General features: G+C 49.1%; 1 protein-coding gene across 9 annotated transcripts in view; it reads right to left on the reverse strand.

Annotated features, from left to right (window-relative positions):
• The window catches only part of ASTN2 (astrotactin 2), a 915666-nt gene that overhangs the window by 258289 nt on the left and 633784 nt on the right, over window positions 1-23593 (reverse strand). For all 9 annotated transcript variants that reach the window (XM_084993997.1, XM_021074505.2, XM_084993987.1 and 6 more), the window contains 3 exons: window positions 14772-14896; window positions 11209-11313; window positions 7547-7726 (listed from right to left, as the gene is read on the reverse strand). In XM_084993997.1, coding sequence (XP_084850123.1) covers window positions 7547-7726; window positions 11209-11313; window positions 14772-14896 — 410 coding nt within the window. The remainder of the gene's footprint in view (window positions 1-7546; window positions 7727-11208; window positions 11314-14771; window positions 14897-23593) is intronic.

The raw sequence follows: 23593 nt of genomic DNA on the forward strand, positions 1-23593 counted from the left end.
TGCATGGTTCTGAGGAGAAATAAGTTGGCGCTCTCCTCTGGCGTGCTGCCTGCTGGAGTGTCCGGCTCAGGCTTAAGCTCCTCCTGCCCTCCCCTTGCCTAGAAAAAAACACCACCCCAGAGCTAGACCCAGCCTACAAACAGCTGCACGGGAAGCCAAGGTGCCAGGGGAGGGGCCAGGGGTACTCGGCCACCTCCCACCAGCCCACTGGGACCCTGGCACAGATGCAGCCAGGCTGAGATTTTAACCAGTGTGATAATTAAAAAGACAAAGCTCAGTGTGACTGGAAGGCAGAGGGCATGGGGACAAAGTGGGTGAAAGAGGCTGGCTTCTGACACATCGGATGTGAAAAGGCCCTGAGGCCATAGGAAGAAGTTTGGAAATTCGCCTCAGGGCCAAGACAAGGCAGCCAGTTTTCGTCCAAGGAAGGGGATGATGGGATCCCCATTTCAGAAACATCCCATGATGGTTAATGTTTTTCATGTGAACTTGACTGGGTCCCTTGAGGTGCCCAGATATTTGAGCAAACACTATCCCGGATGTGTCTGTGAGGGTGTCAGAGAGGGTGTTTTTGTACAAGAAAGCCAGCAGATGACCCTCCTTGATGTGGGTGGGCCTCATTCAATCAGGTGAAGGCCTGACTAGAATAAAAGGGCTGACTCTCCTATAGGTAAGAGGGAGCTCCTCCTGCCTGAGTGTTTAGCTGGAATGTCCATCTTTTCCTGCCTTCAGACTCAAACTGAAACATTGGCTCTCTTGGTTTTAGAGCCTGCCAGCTTTGGAATGGGAACTCATGCCATTGGTTCTTTTGGGTCTCCAGCTTGCTGAGATTTTGGTTTGGAACTTCTCAGCCTCCATAATCACCTGACAATGTCTTATAATAAACCTTTTATAAAATCTCTTGAAATACACACATATGCACACACACCTATACACACATATGTGTGTATATAGATAGAGACAGAGATGCAGAGAGAGATAAAGAGCCAATTATATATATATATATACACACATATATATATCTTTCATATGTACATATATATATCATATATCACAAATATATGAATATATATCATATATATGTGAAGATGATACAGAGAGATTTTTATCTCTCTACCCATCTATCTCATTGGTTCTGTCCATCTGGAGAACCCTGACTGGTCCACGGCCTCAGGGCTGTGCAGTCTGGGTTGATGGAGATAAGAGTAGATGGGGGTAACCAGATATGGGGCCAACACTAGAGTCCAAACAAGCCATGATGGTGGCAGCAAGGAGGTAGAAAGAAGTGGACAATTTCAAAAGCTATTTGAAAATTAAAATGGTAAGCTTTGGGGTGGTTTGGAAATTGGGGAGAGGAGTGAGAGAGATATTGAGAAGAGTGTCTAGGTTTGTGGCTCCGCCTCTAAATAGACACATGTGCTTTTTGCTAGAACACTGGAAAAATACTAGGCTGTGTGGGGCAGAGTTTGGGCAGACAGGGAGCAAGCATTGATAGCCCATGTCAGAGGAAAGCTTGGAGGCAGAAGTATAAAGTAGGCCATCAGTGTAGGGATGGTAACAGAGAGTGCGGCTGAGAGTCCCCACATGAGACAAAGACAGTCCTGCCAAACCACACGAACTGGCTTGGCAGAGAAGGACGAGCTTGCAGAGGACACGGAGAAGGGACAGGCAAGAAGGAAGGTGGGCCACCAGCAGAATCTGGTACCATGGAAGCAAACATAGACAGTGCCTCAGGCAGGAAGTGGTCAAGTCCATCAAATGCCAATGAAAGGTCAAGCAGATGGGAACTGAAATCTGCCCCCGGATGACTGCAGCGCCAGGGAAGTTGGCCAGGACCCACGCAGGTCTCAGCTCTGAGGTGGACCCCTTTCATGCCTGATTGGCCCCTTTGAAGCAAATTCCCTCAGGAAACTGGAAGCCCAGGAGAGTTCTCCAGCGCCCATTAGCCCCTAGGCCACAGCTGTCCTCACAAAGGGAGGTGACATTTGAGGACATCTTTCCCTTCTCCTCCCACCCCAACCCCAGGGCCTGCCTTTCAATCAGCCAAAACTCCTTTAAAGAGTAATCTAGGAATGTTTCAGCTGACATTCAAAAGTGCACTGTAATTCAAATGGAAATGCAGAAATTCATTCCCTTGGACAGTCTTGGGAAATTATAATAGAGATAAAACATCCTTTAAAGGTGGCGACAGGCATTTATCTTTGGGGACATCTCTATGCTACAGACTCTCCCAACCTAAACTCAAGAGCAGTTCAACCTTCACATGGAGAATGTCCTTTCATCAGGGTTACAGAGTCTTTAAACTTGGGAAAGACATATTAATTGCACACATTTTCTCTCCTATACTTTGTGTCTCCCCATTTCTCTTGGTGGATTTCAGTTTCCCTGTGTCTATCTCCCTGTTTTTCTGTCTCTTCCTAGCTCCCTCATTCAATTTCTCTCTGTCTCTGTCTCTTGTCTCTCTCTGTCTCTGTCTCTCTGTCTCTTAGTCTCTCTGTCTCATAGTCTCTCTCTCACACACAGAATGAACAATTCCTTTACATGCACACATCCTTTGCCTTATATAGTCACTTTCTCTATGTAAAAGAAGCAACTGAAAATTCAAGAAACCTACCAGACTGATAATTTCTGCATTTATTACTGTCCTCTCAGATTTGAGAATGATAGGGGATAACAAAAGCACAGAATCCCAGAGCCCTTTCGACAGCTCCCTAGGGGAGCTCTGAGGCTCCCTCCCTCACTGGCTCCACGCTAGACCAATCTATCCCTGTCCTTGGTCCTGAGTCAACTGACAAGGTGGGGAGTAACTTAGAAGTCCTATTTCCTCCTGCCCTATACACACACACACACACACACACACACACACACACACACACACACACACATCTGGGATGAGTTACCTACGTGGGCATAGCAGTCATGGATGGAGGGAATGGGTTGGTTCGAGATAATAATTAGGTGCCCGGCTCCATGCTAGATGAGTCCATCATTGATGTGTCTATGCTCTCATTGGATCCTGTATCTTGCACATGGGAAAACGGATCTTAGAGGGTGAATCAATTTGCCCATGATCACACAGCTTGTAAGAGGAAAGCTGGGATTTGAACCAAGGTCCATTTGACTGCACAACCTGTGTTTTATCTCCAAATGAGGACGTCTTTACCCAAGACATACCCAAGAAGGTTAACTTCATGCAGGGAGTCTTAATCATGATAAGACCCATGTATCAAGGTCAAGGCTAGGAAGAATGTGTGAATATCAAGCCAAAGAGTGAAATGAAGCCCTGACTGGGAGAAGAAAGACTTTTCAGAATATAGGTGCATCAAGAACATGGGAGCATACAGTGAAAGTATTAAGCTGGGGAAAGAGACTCAAAACTTCACACGATGCTTAGAAGCATGGCCTGGGAGCAGAGGAGATGCTTAAAGGAACCTGACTGAACAGCTTCCAGGATAATCATGCCTGAGTCAGGAGCTCCCAGGGTTGCTTCTAAGGTCCAGTTCTTCCTGGCTTCTGCTGCTCCCATCTAACTGACCTGTCCTGTGTTCCAGTTGCCTCCAGGCTGGTGGAGTGCCCATAGAGCCCACTTGGTGATAGGAAACTCCATCTCCCTGCCTGGATCTTTCTAGTCCTCCTTGGAGTGCCCAGTGCCTCTCTGGAATCATTGTCAGAATTTGGGTCTGTTATTCTAGCTTTTGTTTTGCCCTATGACAAGGAAATGATACATAGGTAGAGACCACCACTCCCCCTTTCTGCATTTAGAGCAGATATCATGAATTGATCACTTTCTTTTCCAGTGATCCCAATGACCGCTCTAGAGTGGTCTGCACAAGCCACTCCCCCCACCTGATCAGAGCTGGTACATGAAACAAAAGCTATGGGCCATTGTATAATGGTGACTGGGTTCCCCACCACGTGCCAGCACCTCCTTTTTTCCAGCTGTCTGCCAGTGGATCAAAAGAGAATCTATCCTAAAAGTGCCAGACTGTTGGAAGGCTAATCACAGGCTGGACCCACAGGAGGACGACACCCATGTCTGGCCTCCTGCAATGTCCCAGCATGAGGCATGAGGTCTGCAAAAGACATTTCTCTTAGGAGCCCTTAGGAAATACCAGTCAGCCAGAGAATGAATAAATGACAATGTGACGTTGTCCCCCTGTGGAATACACACTTAGAAGCCCTGAGGGGCATGAGCGTCAAACAAAGCTCTCATGGGAGATATTTTAATAGGAACCCTCACCCCAACCCCTCAACTTCCCAGTGATTTCTAGTGGCTAGATCACAAGACTGCCAGAGCCCCATCATCAGCAGACCTGGTAAGGCTGGGGCACTTGTTTCTAATGTCTGGAGACACCGGATGGGGGCTAAGGTTGGAACTCAGACACAGATCATTCAGTCACAAACTGTGGGCCTGACAAGCCCCCTGGCTCTTTTAAGTTGAAGTTTCCCTTCTCTAAGATAAGGGGTGAGGCCCCTGGGCTTCTTTGCCTCAAGGGGGAGGGGAGGACCAAAGGGAGCCATCATCAACTGCGCCGGGATGTACAAGTGTCCGTGCTTGTTATCTGTGCTGCCTGGTCTCTCCCCGACCTCCTCTTTCAGCCTTGGCCCTTCCCATCAAGAAGAGACTGCCGGCTGGGGCTAAACAGAGACTTCAAAGATTCCTGGAGCCCTCCACCCTCCTCTCGCTGAGCTGAAAGGATATCGGCAGGCACTGTCCTTTTCTAGTGTCACAGGTGCTTCTCAGAGAGAAATGAGGGCTGAGGCCACCTATTAGCAAGAGCTGTAGCCAGGACGGCAGTCCTCAGCAGATGCCCACAATGTTTGCTCCATGTTTAGCTACCATTTTATGTACTGACTGTATGCAAGGTGTCTCACCCGTATTCTCATTTTGCTCCCCCCAAAACCCATGCAAGGGAATGACTATTTCTCACCTAACACATAAGGAAACTGAGACTTAGAAGTTACTTTGCTTGAGGTTACCTGGAAGGGATGTAAGAAGAGGTATCAGGACTTGAAATCCTGCCGTCCCAATTGACACTGTCCTAATCCATCCTTTCCCAGCAAGCTCCACACCAGAGTGATCAGCTTCCAAACCCAGATTCATCCTGACCTGGTGCCCACTGCACCCTGGCTTCACAGATGTCAGTGACATATAATTGACACATAGATGTGGAGGACACCCAAGTGGCTGGGGAGAAAAGGGACACACACCAGCTATCCCTGAGTCCAGAGTGCTTTCCATTCTTTGGAGGAGGGAGGGGATTCGCAGCTTCTCATCCACCTCCTCCCTAGCATCACTTCCACATTGAAAAAGGAAAAACCATAGGGTCTCATGTACCATCCAGGTGGTCACATCAGGTAAAGTTAGAGAGGAAGAAACACACAGACCAGTTGAGCTGGCCTCAGTGTCTCTCATGATCATCTTGGGAGTGAGCATGGATGATGGAAGCAAGAAGAGTGCTGCCTTTGCTCTGGAAGCCCAGTGAGAAAGGTACCAAAGTCACCCAGCAAGTGTGTGGCAAACATGAAGGCTCTTTGAGCCTTGAAGGGGGCCCCCAGCTGCTCTTTCAGTATTCTGCCTGCTCCCACCCCCATATTCCTTGCCATAGACTCCATGCATCCACTGTATAAGAAATAGGATTTTCTGGAGGGAAGTCCAAAGCCTGGAAGCAGCCAAGGATGGTGATGGGATGGGATTCTGCATTAGCAGTATCCCAGGCCCCCAATGCAGGATGAGGCAAATTAGTTCAGTGGCCACAGTGAGCAAAGGTTTTTATAAACATAACCTAATTGCATTACTTCAAAGTCCGGAAGCTTATTGCCCTGCTTAATGATGTGTCACGTTATTTATAGGGTAGCACAATGAGACTTCTATTGATTTAATGCACTTCCTTAAAGACTGTCATTGTCACAGCCATAAAACGAAGCCATTCCCAGACAACTCAATTATTCCCCTGAGCCTATAAACCACCCTGTGTTTGCCCCACACACTTGTGCACAGGAGGTGGGGCCGAGTGGCGGGGGTGCGGTGAGACCATGATAGGGGGTGTAAGCCCTGGGGACAAAAGGGAAAGATTCGGGAAAAGACAGGGCAGGTGGACCAGAGCTCCACACAGTCCAGGATGAGGGGCAGCAAGAAAAGAGCTAGATGGGGAGCATGGAGCCCCCGTGCTCTGTCCAGCCCTGCCCAGAGAAGCTGCGTGACTCTGAGCAATCTGGCTCCTCTCTCTGGGCCTTACTTTCTCCAGCTGGAAATGGGAGTGCTGAGCCCAGAGGGACCCCTCAGTCTCCTCTGGCTCCCAATTTCTGTGGCTTTATGATTTTTCGGTTGATCTCGTTCTCACAGGTAGGGCACCTGGCCCATAGGGAGAAGGTGTAAGCACATTTTTGACATCACAGCTCACTCTTTCCATCCATCTAGAACCTTTCTGGGTTTGTTTTGTTTTGTTTACTTTTTAGGGCCACACCCATGGCATATGGAAGTTCCCAGGCTAGGAGTGGAAACAGAGCTGCAGCTGCCGGCCTACATCACAGCCACAGCCACGCCCAGATCCAAGCCACATCTGCGACCTCCACTGCAGCTAGTGACAACACCGGATCTTTAACCCACTGAGCAAGGCCAGGGATTGAACCTGCATCCTCATGGATACTAGTCGGGTTCATTACCACTGAGCCACGACAGGAGCTCCAAGTTTCTTTTTAAACAAATTGATTGTAATAGTAACAACAATAACAGGCAGCAAATCTTGCCCTGGTGTGCTATTTCCTGTGTGTCTAAGGGCACTTGACTTATCCGAGACTCATTTTCTCATCTGTGAAATGGGGCTGTAATACATGGCCCTGTGATAACACATAACGCATGTATGTGCTGTTTCATCTTTCTCCCAATGCTACTGCACAAACCACTTCCCCTTACTGTAGGAGGTAGATGGGACTAGCTAAAGTGCCCATTTCACAGGAAGGGGAAACTGAGGTGGAAAGGGACTGGATTCTTCAAGGACTCTGCTCCTGGGAAATTCTAGTTCTGATAATAGCTGAGAGTCAGAGAGAAATAAGGTCTGGTGACCCCCCCTCAAAGATAAAATCTCTCCATGGGGAGACTTGAAACTGTCCCCTTGGATAGGAGGTGACTGTTCCCAAGGAGCTGGACCTCGTCTCGGATTCCTCCAAGAAGCCTGGAGAGAAGGAGGGGTCAACGAGACGAGACTTCCTTCTCCACAGTCTCCTCCCGCCCCCACCTTGATGGCTCTTTCCAGGGGAGAGAGTAGGAAAGAAGAAGCTTGCAGTAGAAGGCCAGGGTTGAGTCCAGAACACCAACCTGGGCACTCAGAAATGCTCAAACTAAAAGAATCCTGGGAAACCATATGGCCGCTTATTCTATCCACAGTGAACGTGAAACCCCAAGAGGGGTAGGGACTTGCCCCAGTCCACCAGTTTCTGTATGGCAGAGCCAGGATTTAGCTCCCAGGGAGCTTAGTTATGTCCCCAACAGCCTTACCTCCACAGCCCACCTGGCCGCCACCTCCAGCAAGCCCTCCAGGCTTACCTTTCTGATACTGGAGCCACAGCTGCTGCTGGACCTTCTTGCTGGGGAAGTGGATGATGCAGGTGAGCTCGGAGCCGTAGAGGGCCTCTGCGATGTAGTGCGAGCCGTAGTGCTGGATGAAGGACAGTAGCTCCTCCCGGCTGCTCTCCTTGGTCAGGATCTTGAGGACACTGGTGAAGCCTGGATAGAGGAGGAGCATGTGGAGGGGGTCAGACTTGGGAGGCTGGTGGCAGGTAAATAATAAGCCTGCATGTGGGACCTTATCCCCTTGCCAGGGTGTCAGCCAAATGTGTACATCATCCCCTCACTTGTCATAAGACTGCTCTCTCTGGTGGACACACAGGACACTAGGACCGAGGGGGAATGGACGACAGAGGAAGGCCTAAAGCTGGTGACCTAGACCTCAGGACCCCAAGGTCACAATCAAGAAAAATCAAAGCTGGTGTCTACTGAGCACCTACGTGTACCAGGCACACTGCCAGATGCTTCAGCCACTTTGTCTATGCAAACCTCAGCCCCATACGGCAGCCTCGACAGAGGTCAGAGACTGGAACCGATCTGCCTTGATGTTCCAGCCAGAGGAGCTAGGATTCCAACCCACTTCTCTTCCCACCCAAAACATGTATACATGCCACTGCACCCAAAAACCCAGGGCTTGAACTGCCCATGGCTGGAGCCCAGGGCTGGCCCGGACCAGGCTCAGCTGACTCCACATCCTCAGATCTGATCCCTGACTTAGCATCCTGTAATACCACTCCTCTTTCTCTCTCTGCCGTGGTCTCCCTAAAAGAGTGGTATGTTCCTTCTTCTGCCATTGTCAAGGCCTCCTTACTGTTTATTAACTGTCTTTAGTCCTATTCTAAACGGACCTGAGTCCACAGGGCCTGGCATGGGGCCTGCACAGCAATTACTCAGTAAGCACTACTCCCCTGCCCTCTTCTTCCTCCTACAGGAAGGTCTCCAGGCTATTTTTTCCAGGAGCCTTAAGCCCTTCTGGGCCCCTCCCTGCTATGGATGAAGCCATGTGGCCTTATCTGGGTATCCTGGGCCTCCAAGGTCATCTCCTGTGAGTCACACATATCAGACTTTACCTCCAGCCACATAAGTTTTTTTATTTCTCTTGAACGTGAACTGAGATTTCTATCATTCTTTCTTCATGTATATGCCTCCCCCACTCCCAAACACACACACACACACACACACACACACACACACACCACTACTGTTGACCTGGAATGACCTCCCACTCCCTCCCTAAGTCACAAATGCTTCCAGGTCCCAGGAAGCCACCCCTCCCCCAAGAAGCTTTTCACACCATCTTGGCCTGGAGCACCTGCTCTTTGCACCTTCAACCAGCACCGCCTTAGAGGCAGAAGCTCCCATTTGTCCCATTTGTTTCTGAGTCTGCACGTACATCCTTCTCCACCCCTGCCTCAACCAGGTCCACAGCACTGCTTCTGGACACGGCAGACACACCAAGCCCCATTATTACAAAAACAACGGATTCTGATTTTGCCACATCAAAGTAAAATGTAAAAGAGCAAGCTCCTCTTCCACACTAAAAATGAGATCCAATTTGCCAACATTTGATTTGCAAGGGGGTTTTGGGGAGCATTGCTATTGATTAATTAAAGCAGATACACCTTTATAGTTCTAATAGGAACACTGCAGTCGTATTCACAAGTGCGGTGTAAAGGTGTGGGTGGCAATGAAAACAGAAACAGGGCTGAAAGAATGGGTGCTTGATTAGAACAACCCCTCTCCATCAACCTGTTAACTCATGCAACTGGGTGATTAATACAGCAAGCTAACGGTGAGATGGTTTCTGTTAAGGAATAAATAACACCATGGAGAGGCCCTGTGGCTCTTTATCCAGGCAGACAACATGGCCATTAAATCCCTGCCCTGCTCCTGTTCTGCCACTCACTAGCTGTGTGACCTTGGGCAAGTTACTTAACCTCTCTGACCCTCAGTTTCCTTACCCCCCAAAAAAGGATATAGAGCACTTTCCTCTTGAGACACTGATATAAGTCCTAAGATAAAAAACACTATAAAGTGCTTGGCCGATGTCATCAATAATTACTATCTGTACTTCCCACTTTGCAGGCTAAAAGAGGCCCATGTTGCTCATGAACAAAGTGATATTGAAAAAGAAAACATGGAGTTCCCATTGTGGCTCAGCAGGTTAAGAATCCAACATCGTGTCCATGCAGATATGTGTTCAAAACCTGGCCTTGCTCAGTGGGTTAAGGATCCAGCGTTACAAGCTGTGGCATAGGTTGCAGATGCAGTGTGAATCCAGTCTTGCTGTGGCTGTGGCTGTGGTGTAGGCCAGCATCTGAGGCTCTGATTCGACCCCTAGCCTGGGAACTTCATATGCCAAAGAAAAGCTATAAGAAAGGAAAAAGAAAAAAGCTGGCCAATAATTAGGGACACTGGGACAATAAGCCCATGTCAGCCTCATGAGTAAGAGCCAGGGTAGAAAAGCCAAGGCCATGCCCCATTTATCTGGAGCCCTTCACTCATTCATTGCTTCTCATTTTCATTCATTTTTTTATTCCTTCATCAAAAAGGAGCACTAGGAGTTCCCGTCGTGGCTCAGTGGTTAACGGATCCGATTAGGAATCAGGAGGTTGTGGGTTCGATTCCTGGTCTTGTTCAGTGGGTTAAGGATCCGGTGGCAATGCCTTGAGCTGTGGTGTAGGTGGCAGACGTGGCTCGGATCCCACGTTGCTGTGGCTCTGGCGTAGGCCAGCAGCTAAGGCTCCGATTAGACCCCTAGCCTGGGAACCTCCATATGCCGAGGGTGTGGCCATAAAAACAAACAAACAAACAAACAAAAAAAGGAGCACCAACAACAGGCAGAAATATAAGGTGCAGGAATAAACAGGACCCAAGCACTACCCCCAGTCCTAAGGTCAGTAGAGGAGATGGACAGGATTCTGATATGAATCAAGTGAGTGCTTTAATATAGGCAGTTGAACACGGGGATTCCTTGAGCTATTCCAGGGGGAACAGATAATGAGGGAGGCATCTCTGAGTACTGCAGGATGTGTGAGGAGATCCAGGCAGGGGTAACAGCATGTGAAAAGTCAGAGACAAGAAAGAAAACGTCCTGTTTTGAGAACTACAAATGGTGTCCCACGAGCTTCAGCTGGAATTCACATGTACAAAGTGTGGGCAATGAGTATGTATGTGTGTGTGTGCGTGCGTGCACGTGTTGGGGGTGGAATGCATTACTGCTGAGCAGCAGATGAGCAGAAAAACAAGTCAGCCAGGAGAGGCCAGAGGGGTCAATGCCTGAAAGCATTTGTAATCCACACACCTTAAACACTTAGAGAACACAGTGTGACTGGACTGTCATTTGCCCCCTCTCTCTTATCCATCCTCTGCACCCTGCTCAGACAGTGCTTCCTCCAGGAGCCTCCTGGACTCCCCAGAATGGACAGCTGCCCCGTTTCTGCACTGTCCTACTGCCATGTGTGGGCATCACTGTGTGTCTGCTTGTCCGTCCCCCCTCCCTGTGAGCTCATTGATGGCGGGGGCATGGCCTCATTCCCTCAGCATCCCCAGTGCCAGACCAGGGCATACCCCGGGTCCTTGGGAACCAGGAACGTGTGCTGAATAATGCCAGTCCCCTGGCTGCCGGAGGCGGTCCTCACCTGCCGAGAGGGTGATGGTGCTGAGCTTCACACGGTAGAGGTTGCTTCGGACCCGCCACTGCTGCACCATGGGGTAACCCATGGCCTCGTCATACCTGATGTCTCCTGTGGACGGAATAAGAAGGTCATGTGAACCCAGCATTTAGAGGCTTCACCTCACAACCCCACCCCACAGCCCTGGGCTCTGGGTAATGGCCACCTCTTCTAAGTGGGCAGAGGCTCAGTGCTAGAAAGTGGGCCTTCTCTGACAGTTCTAGCTGGACCCCTCCCCCCGAAGTCCCCCATCCAGGTCTCTTCTTTCCTGGCCTCTGACCTCAGAACCAATCCTGCCTTTTCTTTCTGCTCTACAGCGTACATGGCCCCTTTATCCTACAAGCAAGAGTGGGCTTATGGCCCCACTTTAACCTGGGGGCAATTTGCCATGGGGCTCTAGACAGTGCGGTGCCTCTGTTTCCACATCTGATATCATGACTACCTAGGCTGACCTTATTTCATAGACATATTGTAAGACAAATGAATTAAAAGCAGTGGAAGTCCTAAGGTAACCTAGAAATGTCATGCACGAGGATTGGGGGGGGGGGGTCATGGAACCTCAGCCCGTTCAGCACAGATTGCCTAAGGCTACTTTTGCACGTTGACAGCAGAGTTGAGTAGTTGTGACAGAGACTACGTGCAAAGCCTAACACATCTACTAGCCGACCCTTTATGTTTGCTGACCCTGGGTAGACCACTGCTTCCTAACATGCAAACATGAGATGTCCTTTGCTGTCGCATAAGATGCTGGGTGCACGCATAGAAGTTTTCCATTTCAAACAAGACTGAGAAACAGTGGCTAAACAAAATCAAACAAGATTAAATACATATATTTAATTATATATATATAATTTCTCAGCACCTTGAATAAATTAACACACCAATTTAAAGGTACATGAAGGTAGTGTGCAGCATTTTGCAAATCTTGTTGGCCAACGACCCCATTTTAGGGTCCATTGGAACTCACGTTCCGCAGAATGCATTTTGCAAAACATAAGTGTAGATAAAACATAAACAAAGAAAAAAAAAACACAACAGAATGTCAGCAAGTGGTTAACTTGGGTGTATAAAAGATTCTTGTTTTCTGATTTATATTCATCTCCATTTTCTCCATTTTCTCCTCTAAGCACTACAGACTCTCTATTTTATAATCAGGAAGAGAAAAATACGTGAAAAAGAAACGCCAGTCACACCAGTGCTTATTGTTATTGTTGTTATGTATCCTCTGCAAATGGCAGGCAGAGTTCTCCATCCTTTTCTCTTGTCCCCTGGTGAGGAGGCATTTAGATATTTGATACCAAGATTAAAATGAGAAGCTCTCTGGAACAAATGATTTTCTTCCTGGACATTACTGCAGTATTAAAGTTGTCCATTACTGTCAACTTTTTTTTTTTTTTCCCTCCTTAGCCTTTTCAGGAATAATATCATTTTTTTCGAGGCTTTCATTTTAAAGTAAAATATTCATGATCCCCAAAGATATGTCCACTGGAGCGAGGTTGTTTTGTTATAAATACGTCCTCTCTGTTGATCTGCTCTGCCTGTTCTGTCTTTCCTCTGCAGACACCAGGGAGAGAAGGAGAGCGAGTGGGAGAGGAGGAGAGGGCCATGTTTCGAGTCAGGGTAGAGAAAACAGCCTGCACAGGAAGATGAGATGCCAGCACCCAGGCTGCCTCTGCCCCATCTGCTATTGCTTGTCTGATTTCAGAGCAGGTTTGGAGGGCGGGGTTGACCGCTGGGACCATTCTCAAGAGAGGGAGGCCAATATTTTGATGCAAACTGTTGATGTAGCTTATTCGCTTGGTGGTATGGTATCCAAATGGAGGGAAAAAAATGTCCTTTGATTATCAAGAAAGGGACAAAGCCATCTTCTCTGCCCCTCACCCCATCCCTGGGCCTCCCTGTAACTAAGCATCACTCCACCCTTCCCCTGGTCCCTCCAGCCTGGAATCTAAACCCCTTCAGGGAAATGTCAGCTTCCTGAGGTCAAGGCCATGGGTCTACAGGATTCCGGCTCCTGCAGCCGAAACAGAGCCTGGCATAGAGTAGGCTCTCAGTAAATCCCTACTTACTAACTCACTCACGTGCATCCCATCCCTGACCTTGTATCTATCCCTGGTCCTTATTCAACCCCTGACCCCCATCTTCTGACTCTGTCCTAGATTCCCCCCCCCCCCAATGAAAATGGGATAAAATGAAGCCCTGGAATGGGGGAAGTATTTTTATGGTTTTTTTTTTTTTAAAAAAACACTCTAAAAATGTAACAGTGCCTTTATTAGGACACCTCCAAAGATCCCTGAATCAAAACAAATAATCCTATCAGTTTGTACCACCAATGCAGAACCAGAATGTACTGTATCATGAAGGCAGAACCAGGGCCCTTACATCTTGGGAAAGTTCGCCGAAAAAGGGCAAGCGAGGAACTGGGAGAAGAGGAGGAGGAACAGAAGGGCATCCTGTGGTGGGACAAAAGATGTGAGCCTCAGGAGAGCCTGGAAGACAGCTTGTCAGTAAGGGAGAGGCAGAGGTTAGGGGCTGGTGGGCAGCAAGCTGCAGAGTGGAGTGGAAAGGGCAGAAGATCTGAAGCCATGGCACTTGGTCCTAGTGCTGGTAGATTTGCTGTGTGGCCTTGAGCTGGTCCCTTCACCTCTCTGAGTCTCGATTCTCATCTATAAAATGAGAAAAATAACGCCCACCCCACAGGATGGCTCAGTGCCCCATGTTCAAAAACAGGCCATGTAACTGAAGTGCTTTCAAGTGAGAGAGGATCCTGGTGGGGGTAGGGAGTGGGCAGTCCACTTATTTTATTTATTTATTTATTTATTTATTTATTTATTGTCTTTTAAGTGTTGCACCTGTGGCATATAGAAGTTCCCAGGCTAGGGGTCAAATCGGAGCTGCAGCTGCCAGCCTACCCCACAATCACAGTGAGGTGGGATCTGAGCTACATCTGTGACCTACACGGCAGCTCATGGCAACAATGGATCCTTAACCCACAGAGTGAGGCCAGGGATGGAACCTGTGTCCTCATGGATAGTAGTCGGGTTCGTTTCCGCTGAGACACAATGGGAACTCCCCACTTCATTTATTTTAAAAGGACTTAAAAGTGAACTGCATGGTCTCATTCATGTGTGGAATCTAAAAATGCTGAATTCATAAAAGCAAAGGGAAGACGGTTGGGGGTGGGGAAACCCAGGAGACGGTGATCAAAGGGCACAGAGGTTCCGTTACACAGGATGAACAGGTTTGCGGATGGAGCACACAGCCCGGTGACTGGTTAGTAACAATGCATGTACTTGAAGTTAGCCAGGAGAGTCAATCCGGTCTCAGCTCCGAGTCTGGCGGGTCTCAAGGAAGCCCCCAGTTTTGCACAGCCCAGAGGAGCCCAGGAAACGGCAGGTCCCTTTTACATCCCATCCCTCAGGAAGGGGGAGGTCTGGCCGGGCCCCTCAGGACATGCTCAGGGCTGATAGGTACTGGAGACTGGGTGTGTGGTCGGCAAGCTAGTGAGGGGTCCAGCACGTGTGTCTTACCAGTGAGCAGCTGGAGGTCCGGGAGGGGCTCGGAGAGGACCCCCCGGCACTGCTCCTCCACCGGCAGCGGGATCACCAGCAGCCCGTCGGCCAGCTGAGGAAAGTCCTTGATGAAGTTGTTCTCCCTGTGGAGAGGAGCAGAGAGACTGCCAGATCGAGGAAGCAGAGGCTGTGGGGGATACAGGGGCTGCAGGGCAGGAAGCTCGTAGGCAGAAGAGAGACCCATGAGTGGGTGGATGGCCTTGCTCGGATGTCTCCAGCTCCCAGGGGCCCAGCTCTGAGAACAGGGTGCTAATGAGAGGCTTTAGCATCTGGCAGGCTGGGGCTTAAATCCTGGCCCACCACGTACAAGCTGCATGATCTTGAGCCAGCTACTGGTCCACTCAGAACCTCAGTTTCCTTGCCTAGAAAAGTGAGATTTTTTGTTTTTTTGGGGGGGGCAGGATATATTTTTTTTCATTTTTTAAAAGTTTTATTGAAGTATAGCTGATTTACAATGTTGTGATAATTTCTGCTGTACAGCAGAATCATTCAGTTATACATATACACATAGCCATGCTTTTTCAGATTCTTTCCGCTTACAGATCGTCACAGAATACTGGGTAGAGTTCTCTCTGCTGTACGGCAGGTCCCTGTTGGCCAGTCATTCCATATACTGCAGTGTGCATATGCCAATCCCAAACCCCAGTCTATCACTCCCCCTACGAGTACACTTTGGTAACCAAAAGTTTGTTTTCAAAGTCTGTGAGTCTGTTTCTGTTCTGCAAATAAGTTCATGTATATACCATTTTTAGATTCTACATATAAGTGATATCATATGATATTTGTATTTCTCTGCCTGACTTACTTCATCAGTATGATAATCTCTAGGTCCATCCATGTAGCTGCAAATAACATTATTTCATTTTTTTCATGGCTGAATAATATTCCATTGTATAGATGTACCACTTTGTAAATCAACTCTACTTCAATAAAACGTCAAAACATTTTAAAAAAAATAAAAGGAAAAGAAACTCATGGACGTGGGGAAGAGACTTATGGTTGCCAAGCGGGAGGAGGAGGGAGTGAGATGGACTGGGAGTCTGGCGTTAATAGATGCAAACTATTGCATTTGGAGTGGATAAGCAAAGAGATCCTGCCTTGTTTATAGCACAGGGAACTATATCCAGTCACTTGTGATGGAATGTGATGGAGGATAATGTGAGAAAAAGAATATATGTGTATATGTTTGACTGGGTCATGTTGCTGTACAGTAGAAATGGACAGAACACTGTAAATAAACTGTAATGGAAAACATTTTTTTAAAAAAGCAAAAGAAAGTGGAAAAAAGTAAAAAAGAAAAAGAAATAAAATCCTGCAAAAAAGAAAAAGTGAGATCTTAGGGTAGATACTTAATGGGATAAAGCTAACAATTGCTTAAGACACAGGCTGACATTCTATAAACCGTTATGTTTCGCTGCTAAATGTCCCCTTACATAAGCAGTGACAATGGTGAGCCAGGATGTGAAGGAACTGAGGTGAGGATAGCGTGGAGTGCTTGAAGAAAGAGAGAGTGAGGTTATGCTGGAGAAAGGAAGGCTTGAAAGAGTGGGTGTTTGTGTGCTCATGTGGAAAGATCCTAAGAAATCTTTTGGATCAAAGTCCTCCTTTTACAGATGGGGAAATTGAAGCCTGGAGAAGGGGAACAAATTGCTCACAGACAACCACCAGGTTAGACTCACACCCTGATCTCCCCACCCCAGGCTAGAGCTCTTTCTCTCCCTGACTTCCTCAGCTGCCACCACCCCTTCCCTGGGCCATCCCAGGAAGCTGAAGACAGACCTCGTGGTGACTTCAGGACATTGAACATTGAATAAAGGTAGCTTTAGAGGCGGGGGTGGGGGTGGGGGGTGACAGCACAACACTGGAGGCAGGCTTCAATCTTCTAGACAGCAGACCTGCCTAACAATCTGCCGTTGAGAAGTGATGAGCTTGCTGTAGCTGGGAGTGTGCAAGTAGGAAGCTTGATGGCTACTTGGCATGGACAGTATCTAGGGCATTTTAGTATTTAAATCTGACTTTCCAGTTCCCTTCCTATGCAGAAATCCTGAGACACTAACTACAATCTGGAGAGGAGGAGGACAGGGGGAAGAGGAGGGGAAGGGAGCAAGGGAGGAGGAGGGAGGGGGGAGAAAGAGAGGGAGGAGGGGAAGAGGGGGAGGAGGGGGAGGAGAGGAAGAGGGAGAGGGAGCGGGGAGAAAGAGGGGGAGGAAGGGGAGAAAGAGGGGAGGAGGAGAAAGCCGGGGAAGAGGGGGACAAGGAGGGAAAGGGAAGCCGATGTTTATCACTTCATTCTGCCACCTGGAACGGGCAACTTTGAAATGAAAATCAGAAAGAGGCAAACAAAGATCTGTGATGTCAAAGTGATGCCTTTGAAGCCTGGATCTCGGGCAGTTCAAAAGCAGCCATGCAAACACTGTGTGGCCTGGTCACCTTCCTGTCTGGACGCCACATCCCCCACATCTCGCAGGCAGCTGCACAGCTCCCCATCGATTCATTCATTTAGTGAACACCTTCCCTGCGTCTGACCCTTGAGCAGGTCAGAGTCCAAGGGAGGGAGACCATTTCCATCTTCAACATCACCCGCATCTCTGTCATCGCCTGTGTTGTCATCTCTGGCTATTAATTGAATCCTTATTATTTGCTAGGATCTGGCTAAGTATTTTATGTTTTTATCATTTAAAATCTACAGCAACCTGCAAGAGAGTTACCATTATCTTCATTTTACAGATAAGAAAAAAATGAGGTTCCAAGTTAAGAGGTGGCAAAATTGGGATTGGAACGCAGGTTTGTCTGACTGCACACCTGGTAAGGTGAGCAGCGGGGCCTGGGATTGTCTGCATGCGCCTGTGTGATGGCAAGTTTCTAGGTCCACACTTGGACATTTAAGCACGCTATTTTGTGTTTCACGGGTGTGCCCATGTCTGTCTGCATAGCCATACTTGCTTATGTCTACATGTGTGCCTATGATTATGGGCTCTGCTTAGGTGTTTGCGGCTGGCCTTTGATTTGTCTGCAAAACTGGGTGTGTGGAACAGCCATGGAAGTGCCCCCAGGTAGCATGTAGCACTCGCCAGGGTTTAAGGAACGAAGTCCTCCTGCCCCCTCATGAATTGGCCTATTAGATATATAACGAGGTGAAGGGTGTCTCCTTGCCCTAGTCATTCAGCTAACATGAACAGAGCACACACTCAAGGTGGAGCCTGGAGCTGCGTACTCAGCATTCACAGACAGGCTGGATTCTCCCCTTGTCCTTTAGATCTTTTTAGCCCTGTGGGCAGACAATGGATCAGCCATGCAGAACAGTTAGGGGGCTGGCTCTTTGGGACTCAAGAGGCTGAAGGCTGATGGCCAAAGGCTCCTTCCCCATGTGACTCAGCCACCTGTTTCATGGACAGAAGGGGGCAAGAATGAGATGGCTCTGAAGACTGGGTTCCATCCCACACTGCCTCCTAGCTGGGTAACTTGGAGCCAACCACCAAACCTCCATTTTCTCATCTGTAAAATGGGGATCAGGAGCTCCCATTGTGGCTCAGCGGTGATGAATCCGACCAGTGTCCATGAGGATGTGGGTTCACTCCCTGGCCTTGCTCAATGGGCTGAGGATCCAGTGTTGCCATGCGCTGTGGTGTAGGTCACAGACATGGCTCAGATCCCGCATTGCTGTGGCTACAGTTCCAATGTGACTAGCCTGGGAACTTCCACATGCCAAAGGTGTGGCCCTAAAAAGCAACAAAACTAACCAACCGACCAAACAAACAAACAAAATGGGGATCATAAGAGTTATTCAGCCTGCCTTAGAGGAAGCACAGTAATACTAACCATGGCAAAAGCTGTTTGTGGAGCACTTTGTATGCACCATTCCAAGTGCTTTGCATTAGTTCTCACCCACCCCTACGAATCAGGTGCTGTCAAGACCCCCTGCTTAGAGGTGGAGAAGCTGGAGCACAAGGCAATTATGTAACTCCTCAAGACCACACAGCTGGGAAGCAGGAGGTCTCAGGGGCTCTGGCCCCAGAGTCCACACTCCGCATCACTGCACAGGTGCAGGGCGCCAAAGACGTTGCCTGTGACATTCACAGGCTGTCAAAGCTGGAAAAGCCACGGTACCTCTGGGTGCACTGAGCCCAGTCAGGCTGCTGCTGAAAGAAGGGGTTTGTGTCTCATCACGACTGACCACACAGCAGGTGCTCCGCTCTCTGGGTGACCTCAGGACCCTCACTCCAACACGTGAGGAGGGCATGATCACCTTCCCTAATTACAGAGGAGAGGAGACGGTGCCACCCCCTGCAGCCCCACATTCCTCTCTCCTCTAATTCCTCTGCCTTCGGTTTCAGCTGGGCATGACTCTGTGGGCAACCTCAGGATGGCAGGGAGCCGGCTGGCACTCCCCTTCTTCTTGGAGGAAAGTTTTTGCCCTGAGCTTCCAGGAAGCAGGGAGGGTGTTGAGGCAGTGCATGAGGAGGGAGATGACAAGGACAGGGTGGGAGTTCCCAGGCCAGTGCGGAAAACAGGGAGGGAGGCAGGGGTGAAGCAGGGAATGAGGAGACAGCAACAGCAAAGACCAAGGACCCAGGATGATCCCTGTGGACTGGCCCCTTTGAGGCTGCCTGGGCCACGACAGCAAGTCCTTCATAGCCTCTGCCAGCAGAGGGCGCCCAGCGCCTTCACATCAATTAGCTCTCCCTAGGAGGCAAAACACGGCGGGAACAGCAGTGCTGAGAATGTTCCACAGGGCTGAGAACCTCAGACAGAGCCCAGACAGCAGCTTAAAAATCCACCCACCTGGGGAAGGTGATGGGGAGGATGGCGGGGTGCTGGCTTAAACTCAGTTGGCCCGAAACCAAATCCAGATTCTCAGCGCTTATGTGTACGTGGGTGTATGCGTAGTAAAAACTACCAGGCAACTAACTAATCCTAATAATAGGAAGAGAGGAAGACGGGCAAGGCTGGATACACAGAGTAGAGAGCAGACTGTGGCCATAGGCCCTAGGCAAGGAGATGGGGGTGGGGGTGGGGTCTAAACCAGACCAATAGCTGTTAGGTGCTGCCTCTGTACCAGACCCTGGAATCTGAGGGGAATCAGCCAAATAGATCCCTGCAATGGAGACCTACGGAGCCCGGGAGGGAGAAGGATGTGCGAACAGCCATCCCTGGCAGTGCTGCCCTGCTCACCCGTGCCTCTTCCACTCACCACCACATGCAGTTATGTTGGGGACAGTAGGCTCCACCCCCCAGGTCTCTGGCTGGCCAGACCTCCCGCTCTTGGTGAGTACATGCAGGCATTCATGTTGGGGAGGAGGTGCAGGGGCTGGCATGGGGTGAGGAAATAGGAGGACCCATTGAAAATGGGAGTTGCCATTGTGGCTTGGTCGGTTAAGGACTTAATGTGGTCTCTGTGAGGATGCAGGTTCCATCCCTGGCCTGGCTCAGTGAGCAAAGGATCCAGCATTGTTGTAAGCTGCGGCTTAGGCCAAAGATGCGGCTTGGATCTGGTGTTGCTGTGGCTGTGCCGTAGGTTGCAGTTGCAGTTCCGATTTGACCCCTACCCTGGGAACTTCCATATGCCACAGGTGTGTAAAAAGGAAAAAAAAAAAAAAACAAACACCTCTTCCAAGAAACCATTTTAATTTTCCCCACTTGGAATAAACTTTTCTTGTCACTTTTCTCTTACACGTCTTGTCTGTGAATAGAAAATAGCAATCACCTTGGGACGAGGGTGGAAAGAGCAGGGGCTCTGAAGTCATAGAGACATGGATTCAAATTCTGGCTGTGTGACCGTGGAGAGGTTACTTAAAGTTTGATGGCCTTGCTAACTTCATCTGTCCTATGAGAATAGTGAGTTTAACTTCAGGGGGCAAGGAGGCAGGTTCATGTAGATCTTTAATGCTGGTCCCTTTATCTGAATTACCCCATACCTGAGAGCCTCAGAGAGCCCGGCACAGTGCCTGCCCACGGCATACACTCCCCAAGCACCTGTTCAGTTGTGTGCAGAGGCGGAGGCAAGCCTCTTCCCCTTCCATGCCACCTGCACGCGACCTCCAAGTGACATAAACAGAGCAGGCACCTGGTAGAGCTTCCCTCTCATCAGCCAGGCTGACAAGCCAGCAAGGGAAGCGGGCCTCCCTGGCCATCCTCCCCCACCCTTCCCAAGGGTTTCCCTCCCGCCTGCCCCCATTTAAGAATATGTGTGAGTGTTTTGGATACATTAATACATAGCCACCAGCATGCAAGTGCCCATCACCCTTCAGTTCTGGGGAAATTAGCATTTAAATTGAGGTATTTCGGGGAAGTAAATCATCCCAGAGCCAGCCAGCACTGTCTGCGGCTTTTCCTTCTCCTTAGTGGAGGGAAGGCGAGGAGCCTTGGCCTGCACGCAGTTGAGTCTATGGGGAGGGACCACTCTCCCTGGCTCTCTGGAAATGGTGCCATTGCACTCCCAGTACCAGCGAGGACATCTCCCCTGGTCTAAATTGTGACGCATCTCTCGCCTTCTGCTGAAAGGGGCCCCTCTGCCAAGTGAGATGAGTCTTTGGCTGAGATGTGCTTTCCTCTGTGATCAAGGAGTTGGGGGCCTGTCCTCATCTTGCTTCCGTTGCTGCCTGGCTGGGTCGTTGGGGAAAAGCCATCCCTGCCTCTGGCACTGGCAGGAGTGGGCAGCTGGTACAAAAAATTTGTTTCTCTGAACCCCAGATGGAAAGTCACTGGGCTAGATTTTGTAGCCACTCTGTAGGTGCTGAAGTCATAGGGTCTCATGGTGATTAATCAGATGCTTGTTCACACCTGCACCAAGCTCCACCCTTCTGGGGGAGCAGTTAGAAACTTTGTTCTTAGTCAATCTTTCTTTCTCTTTCTTTTCTTTCTTTCTTTCTTTCTTTCTTTCTTTCTTTCTTTCTTTCTTCCTTCCTTCCTTCCTTCCTTCCTTCCTTCCTTCCTTCCTTCCTTCCTTCCTTCCTTCCTTCTTTTTCCAGTCTTTTTAGGGCTGCATCTGTGGCATATGGAAGTTCCCAGGATAGGAGTCAAATTGGAGCTGTAGCTGCCGTCCTATACCACAGCCACAGCAATGCACAATCCAAGCCGTCATCTGGACCTATACCAAAGTTCACAGTTACACCAGATCCCCAACCCACTGAGAGAGGCCAGGGATCAAATCTGTGTCCTCATGGATTCTAGTCAGGTTCTTTTCTGCTGAGCCACGATAGGAAGTCTTTTTTTTTTTTTTTTAAATGGCTGTACCTGCAGCATATGGAAGTTCCCAGGCTAGGGGTTAAATTGGAGCCACAGCTGCTGGCCTTCACCACAGCCAGGGCAACACCAGATCTGAGCCACATCTGCAAACTATGCCACAACTTGCTGCAATGCCAGATCCTTAACCCACTGAACAAGGCCAGGGATCAAACTCACATCCTCATGGATGCTCTTGGCCCGCTGAACCCCAATGGGAACTCCTGATTTGCTTTAGTTAGGGGTCTTCGCATGAGTTCTCTGATCAAGCACTCTAAACATAGTCATTATTGCATTCAACTTTTCATTCATTCATTCATTCATTCAACAAATGTTCACCACTATATGCCAGACATTAGAAAAAAATGATAAAACAGGCATTACCCATCCTCAAAGTGCTCCCAGCCTAGTAGGAGACACGTGTGCAAATGCTTCCTACAGCCGTGTGCCTATGTGTGCAAGGTGAACGGTGGTTTGGAAAATGTTAAAATGAAGCGGTTTTCATTCCCTAGAAATCATATGGGTCGACTGCACCCTGCCTGCTAAATCAAAGGTATGTGTCCCTTAGGAAGAAGAGCAGATACTTTCTAGAAAAGAAAGGGAGCCGCCACTCAGCTTTGGGCGAGATCTCAAAGCTGACTTTGTAGTGTCTTGAGCTAGACAATAGTTTTGAAAGCCAGCCTGTGCTGGGAGGGAAGGTTTCCTTATATATCAAAGGCAGTCCTGGCCAACCCAGATCATAATGTCTTATTTTAATGTACACTTGGTGCGGGCTATGACCTCTCGGGAGTTCCCACCAGACAGGAAAAGGAAGGCAAAAACCCTTTTTTCTGCCACAAGAGCTGGGAGGAATTGCAGAGGAGAGAAGGCCGAGAGGCTAAGAGCTCAGGCTTGAAAGTCACCGACCCTCTTTCTGGACTTTTTGGAAGTCAACACCCACCTCCCTAATCACCCCAACCTTGAGACAGTGTCAACAAATGCTTAAATACCAACAAGGTTCACAGAAAATCCACAGGGCAAGGGGTGAGCAGGAACAATGGGGTTTGCTCCCCTAGATCAGGGTATAATCTAGGGGGTTTGTGAGCCCCTTTAGAGACAAGCCAACAGGATGTCCTCAGAGACGGTAGCAGTGGTTGAGCAGGAGGCCAGCATAAGTTGGCCCCCAAGTCCTATAGCCACAGGGTAAAGAGAATAAAGTCAACAGGACTGTTGACTGTTCCCATGGAAGCAGGGATGGGGAGGGGGGCCTGAGATTAGAACAGGAGCCCACAGACAGTGGGGACCTCTCGTGACTTTGGACTTGGCTGTGGATTCTGACATGTAGCCCCTCGCAAAAGAAACACCCAAGACCAGCCATATCATAGTGGGTGCCAGTGCAAGGGCTGAGAGCTAAGCTCAAACAGAAATCACGTAGTGAATGCCAGCAAGCATCCAGTGGATAACAACTGCACCAACATCCTCTCCCCATGAGTACCTGTCTGCATCCTGAGGCCAAGAGGAGGCTGGGGAGACTGTCTGGTAAGGGAAAGACAGAGTTGGTTGGTGAGACGTTCAATTTT

Source organism: Sus scrofa, chromosome 1 (assembly GCF_054392235.1).
Source record: "Sus scrofa isolate SSC_HxYL_T2T_F1_AM1 chromosome 1, Sscrofa_HxYL_maternal_Yorkshire_Landrace_v2.0, whole genome shotgun sequence".
In the NCBI taxonomy this organism is placed as follows: Eukaryota; Metazoa; Chordata; class Mammalia; order Artiodactyla; family Suidae; genus Sus; species Sus scrofa.